The sequence below is a fragment of the Rhea americana genome, unplaced genomic scaffold (assembly GCF_003343005.1).
Source record: "Rhea americana isolate MKP2758 unplaced genomic scaffold, rheAme1 scaffold_574, whole genome shotgun sequence".
Classification (NCBI taxonomy): Eukaryota; Metazoa; Chordata; class Aves; order Rheiformes; family Rheidae; genus Rhea; species Rhea americana.
The window spans coordinates 69,115-83,303 of record NW_028186728.1 but is presented as its reverse complement, the minus strand read 5'-3'; the positions used below and the strand labels follow the sequence as shown (position 1 = coordinate 83,303).

Sequence of the window (14,189 nt, the reverse complement as noted above, 5' to 3'; positions counted from 1 at the left end):
CCTGGGCATGCGGCTGGAGGAGAGCACGAAGCCGGCGGCGGGGGCGCCGGCCCGCGGGCCCATCCGCGTCACGGAGGGCAGCGAGGTGCTGCTGCGCCTCTACGGGCTGGGCCTGGGGCCGCGCACGAGCGAGCGCGTGGCCTTCGCCGAGCTGCGGCCCGCCGCCAACGCCTCGGCGCCCAACGGCACCTGCCCCGAGCGCTCGCAGGACCTGCTGGTGCGGCCGGGCCCCGCCGAGRCCCGCAGCACCTCGGCCCTGCTCCGCGTCCACGTCCAGCCCCTCCGCAAGGACGAGCAGGCCAAGACCTACGTGCTCTGCACCCAGGGCCGGCCCGGCCAGCCCTGGCTGCCCCACCAGGGCCTCGACGGGCGCATCGTGGTGCTGGAGGAGAAGAAGTCGCTGCTGCCCCTCTGGCTGCAGGTGATCCTCATYGCCGGGCTGCTGGTGCTCTCGGGCATGTTCAGCGGGCTCAACCTGGGCCTCATGGCGCTGGACCCCATGGAGCTGCGCATCGTGCAGAACTGCGGCACCGACAAGGAGAAGCGCTACGCCCGCAAGATCGAGCCCATCCGCCGCAAGGGCAACTACCTGCTCTGCTCCCTGCTGCTGGGCAACGTGCTGGTCAACACCACCCTTACCATCCTCCTCGACGACCTCATCGGCTCCGGTATCGGCGCCGTCGTCGCCTCCACCATCGGCATCGTCATCTTCGGCGAAATCATGCCCCAGGCGCTCTGCTCCCGCCACGGCCTGGCCGTGGGTGCCAACACTATCGTGGTCACCAAGTTCTTCATGCTGGTGACGTTCCCCCTCTCCTTCCCCATCAGCAAGCTGCTCGACTGCATCCTGGGCCAGGAGATTGGCACCGTCTATAACCGKGAGAAGCTGGTGGAGATGCTGAAGGTGACGGAGCCCTACAACGACCTGGTGAGGGAGGAGCTCAACATGATCCAGGGGGCCTTGGAGCTCCGGACCAAGACAGTGGAGGATGTGATGACCCCCCTGCACAACTGCTTCATGATCAACAGCGAYGCCATCCTGGACTTCAACACCATGTCGGAGATCATGGAGAGCGGCTTCACCCGCATCCCCGTCTACGAGGACGAGCGTTCCAACATCATGGACATCCTCTACGTCAAGGACCTGGCGTTCGTCGACCCCGACGACTGTACCCCGCTCAAGACCATCACAAAATTTTACAACCACCCTGTGCACGTCGTCTTCCACGACACCAAGCTGGACGCCATGCTGGAGGAGTTCAAAAAGGGTGAGAGGGCCGGGCGGGTGCCGCTCTCGGGACTGCTCTGCTCCGCCAAGCCGGGCTGCTGGTTTGCTCCCGCAGCAGCAGCGTCTCTGGCTCCGCTCGGAGGAGGCCCTTAATGAGGCTTAGATGCCGGAAGCAAAACTTTCGGCTAAGCGTCTGGTGGCGCTCCAGGGCCRGAGCCGCTCGCGCTCGGCGTGCGGTGGCAGCCTGGGGGCTTCATCGGGGCCGAGCTCGGGGCTGAGCCAGCTTTGGGYGTTGAGGTTCAGAGGGGCCGAGGTGTCCGTGCGCGCACCGCTGTGCCGTGCCGTGCTGCCGGGGAGGGGCAGGAACCCGGGCGGCAGCTCCGCCTCGGTGCCTGCAACCGGCCGTGTTTCCGGGAACCAAGCTGGGGAGGGACAGAGCCTCTACTTTACCACCAGCAAGACTCACTCTGCTTAATGCTTGCCCCGAGAAACACTTTGAGGCTGTTGACTTGCTTCTTGTTCCTGATTAGCAGCTCTGGAGGCCCTTGAACGGCTCCTGCAAATCGCTCCAATCCCTGGCTTGGGCTTTGCTCCCTCCTCTGGGCCCTTTCCAGGCGCTGGGAATGGCGAGCCGGGCTCGCTGCCGTCCCCGATCGCAGCGCTTCTTGCCCCTCCTTGCACTCGGGCACCCAAAACCGAGAGCGACCAAGGGCCGGGGCCGGGGTGGGGGGCGTTTCGGCCCGCCGGCGGTGTGGGGAGCGGGGCTGAGGCTCGTGGGAGACTCATCTCGATCCCAGCGCTGCTGGGAGCGAGGGAAGGCCGTGTTTACTCGGAGCCAGGTTTGGCAGCGCCCGGGGTCTCCGCTTGGCCCTCGTGCCGGTGTTTTTGTGCCGTGCGCCTTCTCCTCGCCTGGGAGCAAGCGCTCGTCGGAGCCCCTGAGCCCTGCCTGCGAGGGCAGAGCCTGCGCCGCGTCCCCGGCCGCGGGCAGAGGCCTGGTCTCTCCTCGTGCCGGGCCCTGGGCGGCTCCTGGCTTCTCTCCCACTCCGAACCGCGGTGTCCCGAAGCCTTTAGCGGGGCCGCGCTGAAAGCAGGGGTTAAGCTGCACCAGCGAGGAGACCATCCTGCCTTCCCCGGCATCTTGGGGCTTCTGCTGGGCCGGTTCCCATCGCCCAACCTCTCTGCTGGCACGAGTCGGGGCATCGGCCACCTTGGGGGTTTGGCAACGTCTGGCAGCCACCGTCCTGCCCACCGCTCGCGCCCCCAAAAGGGGCTCAGCYGTGACCGGAGCGATCGGCACGGGGATGAGGATCCACCCGGCGCCGGCTGCGAGACCTGCGTGCCTTGGGGACAGGCTAAATAACCCGGCTTGAGAACAGCTGTGCCGGGTGATGCCAGGCCAGGCCTCAGCCCTGCGTGACCCCGGCGTCTCCTGTCTCCCGTTACAGCCGTGCGGGGAAGGTTTGGTCCCATCGCGGGAGGTTTGCTGGGCTTGGGGCAGCACGGACGAGGTCAGTACCGGCAGCGAGGGCTCTTCTCCCTGCCGTGGCGGTGRGTCGAGGTGAAGGTAGGCATTCAGGCCAGCGTCGCCTGCAGGCTTTGAGCCCCTGGATCCAGAGGCAGTTTCCAGTCTGGGCTCAGCCAGTTTCAGCCAAGAAACTGCATGTTCCTCGGATTTARGAGGTCTAAAATTTCCTCCTGCAGAGGAGCCAGAGCTTTGCTCAAGCTCAGGCAAGGATTTGGGAGTGACCTGGTAGATCCAAGCCAGGCTGATCTCTGAGCCCTGCAGAGAGCTAAGAGTTTGCTTGGTGGCCTCTGGTGACGATGGACAGGTGCCACAGCAAGCTGCAGGCTGTTTCGATCTTTCCTGATACTTTTGCGATCGTGCTGCCCCAAACTCCAAAATTTCAGCACGGGAATAACGCCACCGGATCACGGGTCGGCGTTGTTTGTGGTTGGAACCGCGACCGGATCTCGTCGTCTTCGAGCCTCCGACTTTCATTCCTGATTAATGAAAACCTTCTTGGCAAATGCTTTTGCTTTAGTTCATCTTGCACCGGTTCAAGAATTTCAGCCCAAGCGGCACAATACAAATGYGCACGGCTGTCCCTCTTAATCCTGGCCCTGTTTCCAAAAAACAACAAGACAGAACTGGAGTCCTATTCTGTCTCTACGCTGTTGGAGCTGGAGTTACCGCGGCTGCTGGCACCGGCCTTTCCCTCTGATGAATCCCTGGGAGCGGATTTAAAGCCTACTCGTGCCAATTACAAGGCCTCGGATGTCTTGTATTGTTATTTTTTTTGTCRCTGCCGCTCTGGTTTGAGAGCGGGTAATTTGTGGGCCTGCTGCCTTCCTCGGATGGGGAGCTGTTTCTGAGGTCCCTTTTTGGGACTGATCAGTGATTTCTCGTTACTTGTGGTCACCGTGGATGCAGTACCGTCCACAGCGAATACCAGGTCATGGCAAGTCTGTGCCCTCATCCTGACGACTGAGACTCGGAGCAGGAGCCATGCCGAAGCTGAGGCTGCATCTCTGGGTGACTCCGGTCCCCTCGGCGGCACGTCGCAGCCCTGATGGCGCCCATGGGGGAAGCTCCACGGTTGTTCTGGGGAGGTTCAGAGCTTGGAGTTACCCAGACAGCTCTCCAGCTCCCTAAACCCATCACTAGAGACTGCGTGGTTTGGGTCGGGTTGTTTCTGGAGGGGGAAGCTGGGCTTGAGCTCCTTTGCCTCCAGGAGGCAAAAATTAACCAGCGGCACTTTGGATCTTCCTAAGCGTGGATCTCAGCAGCCAGCACCTTCCCAAACTACCACAGACGTGTCCCAACCACTGGCTTCGGACAGAAACCCCAACAGCGACGTCTGGCCCGTCTCTGCAGTTCGCAGGCCTGTACCCTTCCTTCTCCTTCCCTCAGCACAAGCCCAACGTGGAGGTTTGACCTTGGATGTCCCCATGGTAGCTGGAGCTCCTGGATTCCATTTCAACATCAGCATGTTGCTTCATCTCTCTGTGGCTCCTGCAGCCGGTCTGGGAGCACCTGGGGCTTCACCTGGAGCCGGATAATCCTCGGTGCTGATGTCTTTGGGCTATGGCTGTCCCCTCCCATCTTGCCACCCGCAGGCAGCGTGGATACACCTGCGACCCTGCTGCTGCCTCCGTTTCTCGTGTGCGCTTCGTCGGAAAGGGATGACAGTGAGTTGGTTAGACTGGATTTAGGAAAGCTCCTGGGTTTTCCCCTAGTGATCACCCACGCTGTGTTAAATAGACATCAGGTACGGGTCTTTGGGAAGCAGCTCCTCCCAACGTTGTTGGTGATGTGGGGTCTGTCAGGTCCAAACAGTCCTGGCCAAGGAGAGCTGGCAACGGGACCCTGGAGGAGAAGCCACTTCTACTCTGTGATGACCACAAGCTTCAYCCATTCCTCTCTGACCTGCCCAGCAGGACGAGCGGGGTCCGTTTCCTCTCCGCTTCGGTAGCGATAGCCCGAGGCGGGCCGGCATCGCGCCCTTTGCTCTGGAGGCTCGAGTTCAGGCTCCGCTCCCCGCGGCGTGTTTGCTCGGCCCCGGGCCGCTCCCCGGCTGGCTCAGCCTTGGCTGCTCGGSCCAGGCAGTCGCAGCACGCCGGTGGGGAGTCGCTGATCCCTGACTCATCAGGGCTGGTGCCTAGCAGGCTCAAAAGCTGATCCTGTCGCCTTTTCCCTCCTCTTGCTGCCGGCTGAGTGCACGCGAGTGCGTGCACCGTGACAGCGGAGAGGAGCACAGAGGCACCGGGGTCTCGGTCTCGTTTTGCCAAGGGAGATTAGCTGGGGTGGGTKCAGGAAGTGTTTGGTTTATGCCACCGCCTGCGTAGCCAAACAGCACTTTCAGAGGCTTTTGCACGCTTTGTTGGCATCGTTTCCGCAGCCTTTTTGTCGCCGGATTGTCTGAATCGCCTGAGCGTGGCTGTGCTGCCCGAAGAAGGAGAAAAAGGGGGAGCTGTGCAGTACCGATCTCTAAAATTAGCTTTTCACTAGGTGTGAACATGCTGATGAGCRGCCTGCAATCCCCGTCTCTAAAATTAAATACCAGATAGTGTTGGAGAGGGCAGCGCTTTGCTTCACGCTGGCGTGAAATGCACCTGCCCAAGCTGGGAGCCTTGTGGGATATGGATGTTGACCTTGCTGCTGGGGGTGAATGTTGTCAGGGTTTGGGGGGGCTTGGGGGGTAGAGGCTCCAGCGGAGCGTCCTACCCCCTGCACCAGGCAGGGAATTCACAGGGGCTGCTCCGAGAAGTTGAACGCCAGGAACCTCCGATTTTTTCCCCACGCTCCTGTCAACTGCTTTTGCCTGGCTCTCTGCAAACAGCGTCGTCGCAGAGGGACTTTCCCAGAAGCCGTGACGGCATCCGGCCGGCTTGGCCCTGCTCCGCAAGAGCCCGTACGTGTCCCGCTTCCAGCACAGCGGGCCTGGTGGCTTCGCGTACTCCCACGTGAGCCTGAGAGGAGGAAACGGCTCGCTGCAGCCGCGGGGCTTGTGTCTTGGGGCCGYGCAACCCTTTGCGAGCGCACCGCTTGGGTTCTTGCCTCGTGCCCTTCCCCAGCGCCCTGGGCGCAGCTCGGCATACGCTCCCGCCCTCCGGCTGGGGAGCGGCGGGGAACGACGGCCGCCCTGAACTGTTTGAAGCCTTCGTGGCTCAGCCCCAGAGTCGCCAGGCAGGAGGTGCTGGGGGGCAATCGGCTCTTGCACCGGTCTGGCAGGGATCCCCCCRGTGCCGCATCCCTGTTGCTCTTTGTGAGCAGTGCAGGGAGGAATGCCGGTGACTTAGAGTGCAGATGTGCTCGGTTTAGCCTGCCAAAAAGAAGGTGGGTCGGTCCGTGCCAGGGCCAAAATATACGGGGTGCAATCCAGGCCGAGCGGGAGGAAGAGATGGAGGGAGGCAGCTCAAGGGTGGCTGCTTGGGGCCGAAAGCCCGTCACGTGCAGAAGATGTTGSCCAGAAGCTTTTCTTGGGGAAGATGCTAAGGTGATCGTCTTCCCCCGGCCTCCAGCTCGGTCCTGGAGGCATTTCTGGCCCACGGAGGACACAGCTGGGCACCGCACAGAGGAGCTCCCCATTGAACTGACGTCGCTGCCGGGCTTGGYGCCCGCAGAACCGAGCCGATTTAGCACAGCTGAAGAAACCGTGARCCTTTCCCGAGGGAGGAGCTTCCTTCAGCACCATCGCTCTGCGGGCAGCGAGGTCTGGAGCGCGAGGGACGCYGGAGAGGTCCCAGTCGCAGGCGGGAGAAAGACTGAGCGCAGGGCGAGGTGTTGGCCCGCGGCAACCTGCAGCTTGGCCGCCTCGCCCAGCCCTCAGGGCTGTGCCTCCGACCTTTGGGTCCTGCTTCCTGGTTTTCCCCRGCTGCTTTTCCAGTTGGGCAAAGGTTGGGACACGAGCGGGGATGGCTCCAAKGTCCCTGGCCCGTGCRGCTTGGGGTAATGTCAAATGCCACYCATGTGTCTGCAGCTATTCTTCCAGTCTGCACCAAAGTTGGGGAGGAAACATCGCCTCCCTTCGTGCCTCAGTTTCCCCAGGCTAAGGATACCGGTCTCGCGAGTGCAATGCTGCTGGCCTGAGCGTGCTGTGGTTCTCCGTGGGAAAGCGGCTGCTCCGGTTCACCGACGCCTCCRGGCCCTGGGAGCAGGGCTGCGACTTCCAGCACCACAGTACCGATCCCTTTTCCGGTGCCGGCAGTTCGGCATGATTTCTTTCATGTTTTCCTTCAGCTGGGRCAAACGCTTTAGGCAACAGATTGAAAATTGGCTGTCAGGCTCAAAGGGGAGAGCTCGGGCTTGCTGCCTGGCTCGTGGCCCAGGCGACCGGGGTGTCCGAGGACCCAGGTCGGTCACCACCATCGCCACTGCCCCTTATCAACTCTGGGCTGATGCTAAATGGGGAGGATTGACTTGCCGAGGGCTGCAGCAACATTGTGTTTGGGGTGGCAGAAATCTGGTGAGAAACCCCTGGTTCTCCCTCAGGCCAGATAATCTCCGGCAGAGTCCTGGGAGCAAGGGTGACGCCAGGCTCGGTGCAAGCCTGCGGTCGCGCTGGTGTCGACTGCAGCAAACTGCACCCTGGCTGCGTCGGGCAAGGCTGGCGGGGTGAGGGGAGCTGTACTTCGGTGCCAACGAGGTCTCCCAGCAAGCAGGGACCGGCTGGGAATGCCTCAGTGCTGTTCTGCGGAGACCAGTGTACGTACTGCCCAGCTGGGRCCAGCAGCTCTCTGCCTTTGGCTCTCTTTCCCGGATGTTTTGGCTCTGGGATTGGGCCACAGCACCTGGCATCCGGAGCGTTTCCTCCAGGACAGGACAGGCCGGGTCAGCTTGGCAGAGCTGCCAAGGAAAATCGGAGAAGCCGTAGCCCCTGGCAGAAACGTGACCCGTCCCGACGGGCTCGGGGCCACGTTCCTCCCTGCGGGCTGCCTGCTTCCTCACGTTTCTCCTGCCGTTGATGGGTTTTGGGTGCATCGTTTCGCCCAGCAAGCGTCCCTCGGCTTGTGGTTGCAGGGGTGTCGTAGGCAGGCCGGCGCACGGGTGCGTTTGCGCTCACCCAGCAGAGCTGGGGCCGTGCGGGCAGTGCCAGCTGCGCTCTGCTGACACRTGGCAGAGGCTCCTCCGAGGACGCATCCGGGATCTAGCACCTGGAAAAGCCCCTGGCCAAGTCCCACTGCAGTATGGAGATGGCGTGAGCCTGTGTGTACACTAACCGCAGGGGGAATTGTGTCATGGGCTTAATTATTGTCATGACACTGGGAATTAGGGCCCAGCCCAGGGACTTGCTTAGATTTTAACTCTTTTATTGTTTCCTGCTCAGGGAGAATGGTGGGATCAGCTGTCGGGAGCGCCCAGATGGGCAAATCCTGCTGAGGGAAGGGCCAGGCCCTTGATCTCAGCGGCACCCTGGGGTGTAGAGTCCTTTCTTGCCCTGGCTGTGCTGCTTGCAGTGGGAGCCCACCCTGGGGATGGTGGAGGCTGGGAGCTGCCAGGAGCAAACTACGCACTGAGAGAGCCCCAGGCCTTCGCACAGGGTGGTCTTGCTGCCAGCAGGATGCTGTGACCAACGTCTGTCTGTCTGTCTGTCTGTCTGCAGGGAAGTCCCACCTGGCCATCGTGCAGAAAGTGAACAACGAGGGCGAGGGAGACCCCTTCTACGAGGTGCTGGGGCTGGTGACACTGGAGGATGTCATTGAGGAGATCATCAAGTCGGAAATCCTGGACGAGTCGGATATGTACAGTAGGTTCTGGGCTTGGCTCAGCCCCTGTTGGGTGCYGTGGCCTGGGGCAAGGGGACCCAGATCCTGCCCGCCCACCCCTAACACCCTGCTCCCTACAGCYGACAACCGCAACAGGAAGCGGGTGGGCAACCAGAAGAACAAGCGGGACTTCTCGGCATTCAAAGACCCYGTCAATGAGCTCAAGGTGAAGATCTCCCCGCAGCTGCTGCTGGCCGCTCACCGCTTCCTCTCCACAGGTGAGTTGTGGGGAGCATGGCTTGAGGTGTCCGTCGGCTCAGCCGTGCYCTGGAGCACCAGCACCAATGGCTCCATGTCCTTGGCATGGCTTCACAGGAGCTGGATGTGCTCCATTCCCTTCCCCGCAATGAGGAAGAGTCGCTTTGGCCATCTCATTGAGAAAATGATACTTATGTCTTGTCTGCAATTCTGCTCTTAGCCTGTCTTCCGCAGCATTTCCTCCGCGACCTGGCTGCGGGCACTGACTGGCCACGTTCTTGGGTTTGCTACCCCTTAGGCAACCTTGTCCTGCTGCTAGAAATGAGAAGGRACAGGGCAGAGGGATGGCAGCCCTGCCTCTGACACCTAGCAGGTCCCTGGCCCTCCGGGACAGTCCTGTTCCCCTGCTGGCATGTGCCCCTGTCACCCAGTGGGCTGGGGCTGGCCGCGCTGGGCTCTCTCCATCTGTTTGTGGAGCCGGTGGAGGCTCCAAACTCATGGGCTTCCAGCCCAAGGAGGTGTATATAGGACCTAACCTGATCCAGGACGCATCCCCAAGGGATAAGAGTCCCAGCACATCCCCCATCACCTTTCTCCAGTGCCCACACTACAGACAGCCGGAGGGACAGGAGGGGGTTGAAGCCTGGGCAGCCAGTGGCTCTGACTCCCTTCCCCTCTCGTTCTCAGAGGTGACGCTCTTCACCCCCAACTTCATCTCGGAGAAGATCCTGTTGCGGCTGCTCAAGTATTCCGACGTCATTCAGGAGCTGAAGTTTGACGAGGAGAATAAGAAATCCCCGCGCCACTTCCTCTACACCAAGAACAAGGCGGCCGACTACTTCATCCTCATCCTGCAGGTACCCGTGGCCAGGCACGGGCTGCCACTGGGTCCTCGCCAGTTAGGTGTGGGATGATGTGCTGTAACCCCGGGAAGGCGTAAGGGCTTCTTACCACTTCTCCAACCCTCTGCATGTCGCGATCCAGTGCCAGCCATGTCATGAGTCTGGGGTGGGCAGTGACGGGGCCAGGTCCCTCTCCCAGCCCGGCCGTGAGCCCTTGGGGGTGGCATGTGCGAACAGGGTGCTTGCCTGTCCCATAGCTATGAGATGTGGCGTGTCTCTCTGCGGCGTTACGGAGTCTGACAATGTCTCTCCCTCGCAGGGCAAGGTGGAGGTGGAGGCTGGCAAGGAAAGCATGAAGTTTGAGGCAGGAGCCTTCTCCTATTACGGGGTGATGGCCCTCAGCCCGCCTCCTGCATCTGGTAAGCAGCCCCCGGTCGCCTGGCACCCAGCATGGGCAGAGTCCCCTGATCCTGCCCTAGAGCTGCCTTTAGGGATAGGAGACACCGGAGGCTATGGGCCACCCTTTGGTGCCCCCCAGGCTGCTGGGCACCCTCTGCCGACGGGCTGAGGGCAGCCTGGCTACGGCATAGCCAGCACCTCACCTCGCACTTGTCCTCGGAGACTTGTGCTCCGAGCGCAGCTGGCAGTGGGGCAGAGGGTCCGTGCCYGAGCTGGAGCTGAAACCCCGACGTCCGGGCTCGGAGCGTGCCAGCAGATCCGTTTCTCTGCTGCTCCGATACCGGGCTGCCCCGCCGGCGCGGCCAGGCTCTGCGAGCGGCCAGAGAGGGACCCTCCCGGCCCACGCTGGGCTCAGCGTGCAGTCGTGGGGTCACCAAAGGAGAGCACAGCCACTTGTGACGGCAGAAAAGCCCCATAGCTTGGGGGTTTAACCCTGCCCTGGGGGTCCCTGCCCTTGTGCCGAGGAGAAGAAGCCGTGTTTATCCTCAGGGAGCCAGGCAAGACGCAGCCGTGCCCAAGCTCCTCTTGCCACGCAAGGACGGCCCCGTTGCGCTCAGCGTGGACCCGTGCCCGTCTTCTCTGCCGCAGGCCTGAGCGTGGCGAGGGGCAGAGATACGGATGCCGGGGGAACGAGGCAGCCGCCGTCTCCTTTGCCCAGAGGTCTTTCTTGACGTTGTCCTCTGCGTGTCTGTGTTGTCCGTGTCTCTGCCTAGCCCTCCCAGCCCAGCCCCGGCGCCAATCCACAAAGCGAGGGTCATTGTTTTCCAGGTTGACAGGTAAACGGTGCGGCTGCATGGCGTGCCAAACCCCCCTGTGACCGGATTAACCCGCCGTTTGGGCATCCCCACCACCACCCCAGCCCCATTAATGCAGCACCGGGCACCGGGCCCCCGAACCGGGCCGACTCAACTCCTCACGGTCTCATCTGACTCTGGTGCAGCCGAGCATGGGGCTGGTCCGCGCTGGCAGGGAGGGTCCGCATGCCGGGAGACCGTTCTGGCTGCCTCTCCTCGCCGCTGGCTTTCTCGCCCCGTGTCCGAGAGCCTCTGAGATCTGCAAAGGCAGCTCTGCCGGCTTCTCCTGCCACGAGCAGTGTGCTCCAGAGACCTGTCACGGTATCCCGTGGGCTGCGACGGGGGGCTGGAGCCGAGCGATGCCTCTGCCCAGCACCTCGCGGCCCCACTTGYAGCAGCAGTGAGGTCCTGCGCTCCCTGTAACCGCCCCGATTTCTCCCGGCTGCCTCCGCTGCACCCAGGGCAGCAGAGCAGGGCGATGGTGCTCTCCAGGTGGACGAAGCCCCGTTGGGTGGCTGCCTCCTCGTCGGGTGGCTGGTGAGGAGGTGCCTCTTTTCCTCGTGCTGCATGTGGCTCCTGTGTCACCCTGAGGCTTTCCGAGCACGTCACCACGTTCTGTCCCCGTAACCCCCACCTCGACCCTCATGCTGGGACCCCGGATGAGGGGACGGCTGGCTGTCCTGGCCCTGGAGGAGGGTGCCCGGAGGGTCTCGCCRTGCCGGCAGGGCTCCAGGGCGCCTGGCGGCGGTCGGTGGCTGTTTGGCAGGAGCGATGGGCAGGGACCACGTCCGGCGCTGCGTAGGCAGAGCCGGGGACGTCAGGGCTYGGCCACGGAGGGCACGGGGCTGCGCTTGGGTAGATGTACGTCCTGTCGCTCCCTGTCGCTCTCCCTGTGTGCTTGGCTCCGCGTCCCCAGGTCCTATGGGACGGRGCTCCACTATCAGCCCTGCCTGCAAGTCCTGGCCCGTTCTGGAGATGGGGCAGCATCGTTTGGGGGTTGGCACCCCGCAGACCCATCTGAGAGCCAGTAACCTGTGGGGATCCTGTCCTGTGTGTCCTGCCTCTGGCAAGGGCAGTATCCGGAGCGGCAGGTCGAGGGCCTCCAGGCAGCACACGTGCACTGAGTTGCCGGGCCTCAGCCCAGCACGGCTCCAGGAGGGGACGGCTCTCGGAGGCAGGGCAGGGAGCCGCGCTCGCATCCCYGGCGGCTGCGGGATCCCGTGCCCCAGCGCTCCTCGGCGGCCGGACGAGGCCGCGGCGCTGCTCACCTGCCCTGCCCTGTCTCCGCAGAGATACGCTCGCCGTCCCACGTGAGCGGCCTGAACCGTTCGGCCTCGCTGAGCTGCCACGAGCGCTCGGACTCCATCTCTTCCCCCGTGAGCGGCAGCAACAACCAGCTCAACGTAGGCGCTGGGCCCCAGTACGTGGCCGACTTCAGCGTCCGGGCCCTCACCGATCTGCAGTTCGTCAAGGTGAGAGGGCTGACTGAGCGGGACTCGAGGGGTTAGCGGGGGACGTCGGGGCCTCCTAACGCCCTCCTTCCCGGTGCAGATCACTCGGCAGGAGTACCAGAACGGCCTCATGGCCTCCCGCATGGACAGTTGCCCGCAGTCCCCGGACAGCAACGCCTCCAAGGTGGAAACCAGCCTGCCGGAGAAGCCCGAGCCCGCGAGCACGGACGAGACCACCAGTCTCCTGAATGAGAGGAACTGCCTGAGCCGCAGGAGCAACCACAGCTCCCTGGAGAACTCCATCTGACCCCGGCCCTGCCGGGGACGCGCTCGGAGGACGCTCTGGACCAAGGTGAGGGACGTGGAAGGGGCGCCGCCGCACGCTCGCCCCCGTAGCTTTTCTCTTTAGGGACCCTTCCCTGTACGAAACGCCCCGCATCTCGCGGGGGAGCAGCCTGGAGGCAGCGACGGAGCGGATACGGGTCCGTGGCACAGTGCCACGCCACACGCAAAGGGAAACTTCCCCCCACCACCCCCTGCTGCCGCAGCCAACGGAGCCATGGGGTGCCGGGACCTGCCGGAGCAAGGCTCTGCCCGGGTGCGGATGGAGGGATCTGCGGCACAGTTAAAAAAAAGGGAGCCTGGTTTTGCTGCTGTTTTGAAACTGGCTTTTTATTTAAACGAATCCTGATGGAGACGGAGGGCTGCGCTCGACTACGGGCACGCTCGCGGGGCCCAGCGCCTTACTCCGGCCGCGGGCTCTCCCCTTCAGCCATCCCGCTGGGACGCCGAGGACCGCRGCAGCGCAGCCAGGGCGGGAAGCAGCGCGCTCGGCCAGGCCGCGGCCGCCGCTCGTTCAACTCAGGGAGCCTCGAATTCTTGCACGTCGCTTCTCTCCGGTCATCCCGACCCGGTGGCCGCTCCTCGGCCGCCGGCTCCACAGAGGTCTCCACATCTGCAGCCGCTCAGGGATGAGCCCAGCACGGATCCCGCTCTTTCTGGAGAGCGGCTCGACGTTTTTGGGTGCCGCGAGCCCGGGGATGTTGAACGGTGCCGGGAGCTGGCTGCGGCCGGATCCTTCGGGAACGACTTTTGGCAACACGCGAGCGCTGGCGGGGGCTCCGCGGCGCGACGGCAGTGTTTTCCGCTTCGGCTGGTGGAGACGCCGGAGCTCGTTCTGCTCTCGTCCCTCTCCTGGGAATCCGGACGGCTCCCGTCGCGCGCTCCTGGGAGGAGGCCCCTGCTTGTGCCACCTTGCTGCCACGTCCTCTCCCGTCCCGCTGGCCCCAGGGGAACGCGGCTGCGGAGCGCTGCCCTTCGGGGAGACCTCGCGCGCCGAGAGCGGCCTCGACGCGGCCGCACGCGGAGGGTACCGCTGTGCCCGCGGGGCAGCGGTTGGACGAATCCGAGGAATCCCCGCTGGCGCCAAGTTTTCCTGCTGGGATGCACGGAGGAGGCTGCAGCGGGAATGCCGGCAGGCCGCAACCGAACTGGCCCTTCTCCGAGACGTGACCCTCCGCGGCGTCCCGGCTCTGCTTCGACTCCGCTTTCGCCGTGCCCCTGCGAAGAAGACCGCGGCGGAGTCGCCCGCGACGCTGGAAGTCCCTCGGCCGTCCTGCCCGGCTCGGAAAGTTGCTTTTTCCCCCGCTCAGCACCCGGGTGTCTCGGCGGCCTCCTCGCCTCGCTGCTGCCGTCCGTGCGCGACACGAGTGCGGGAGACGCCCGGGGAGCGGGAAGGTGCCGCCGCGGGTTTGCCCGGCGGATTGCAGCGGTGCCGGAGCCGGCGGCCGGTGTGTGGGGGGGAACGGGACGGGACGGGACGGCAGGGCTGTCTCAGGGAGTGCTGGCCGGGGCGGTGGGCTCGGATCCCCGCTGGGAGCAGCGGGTTTGGGGGTGGGGGAGCCCCCCCGGGAGCCGGCACCAAGCTAGCGACCAAAGTTGTACGGTTTTT

General features: G+C 63.7%; 1 protein-coding gene across 2 annotated transcripts; it reads left to right on the top strand.

The window, feature by feature from the left end:
• Positions 1 to 6: 6 nt before the first annotated feature.
• Positions 7 to 12,545, top strand: CNNM4 (cyclin and CBS domain divalent metal cation transport mediator 4). Of its 2 annotated transcripts, XM_085319180.1 has the most exons (8): positions 7 to 1,268; positions 8,332 to 8,475; positions 8,575 to 8,712; positions 9,380 to 9,549; positions 9,854 to 9,953; positions 10,707 to 10,769; positions 12,078 to 12,259; positions 12,339 to 12,545. In XM_085319180.1, exons 1-8 carry the CDS (start codon positions 8 to 10, stop codon positions 12,543 to 12,545), a joined length of 2,265 nt encoding a protein of 754 aa, XP_085175306.1. In that variant the 5' UTR covers position 7. The 2 variants fall into 2 exon arrangements, with proteins under 2 accessions (XP_085175306.1, XP_085175307.1); XM_085319181.1 differs by lacking the exon at positions 10,707 to 10,769.
• The last annotated feature ends 1,644 nt before the right edge of the window (positions 12,546 to 14,189 follow it).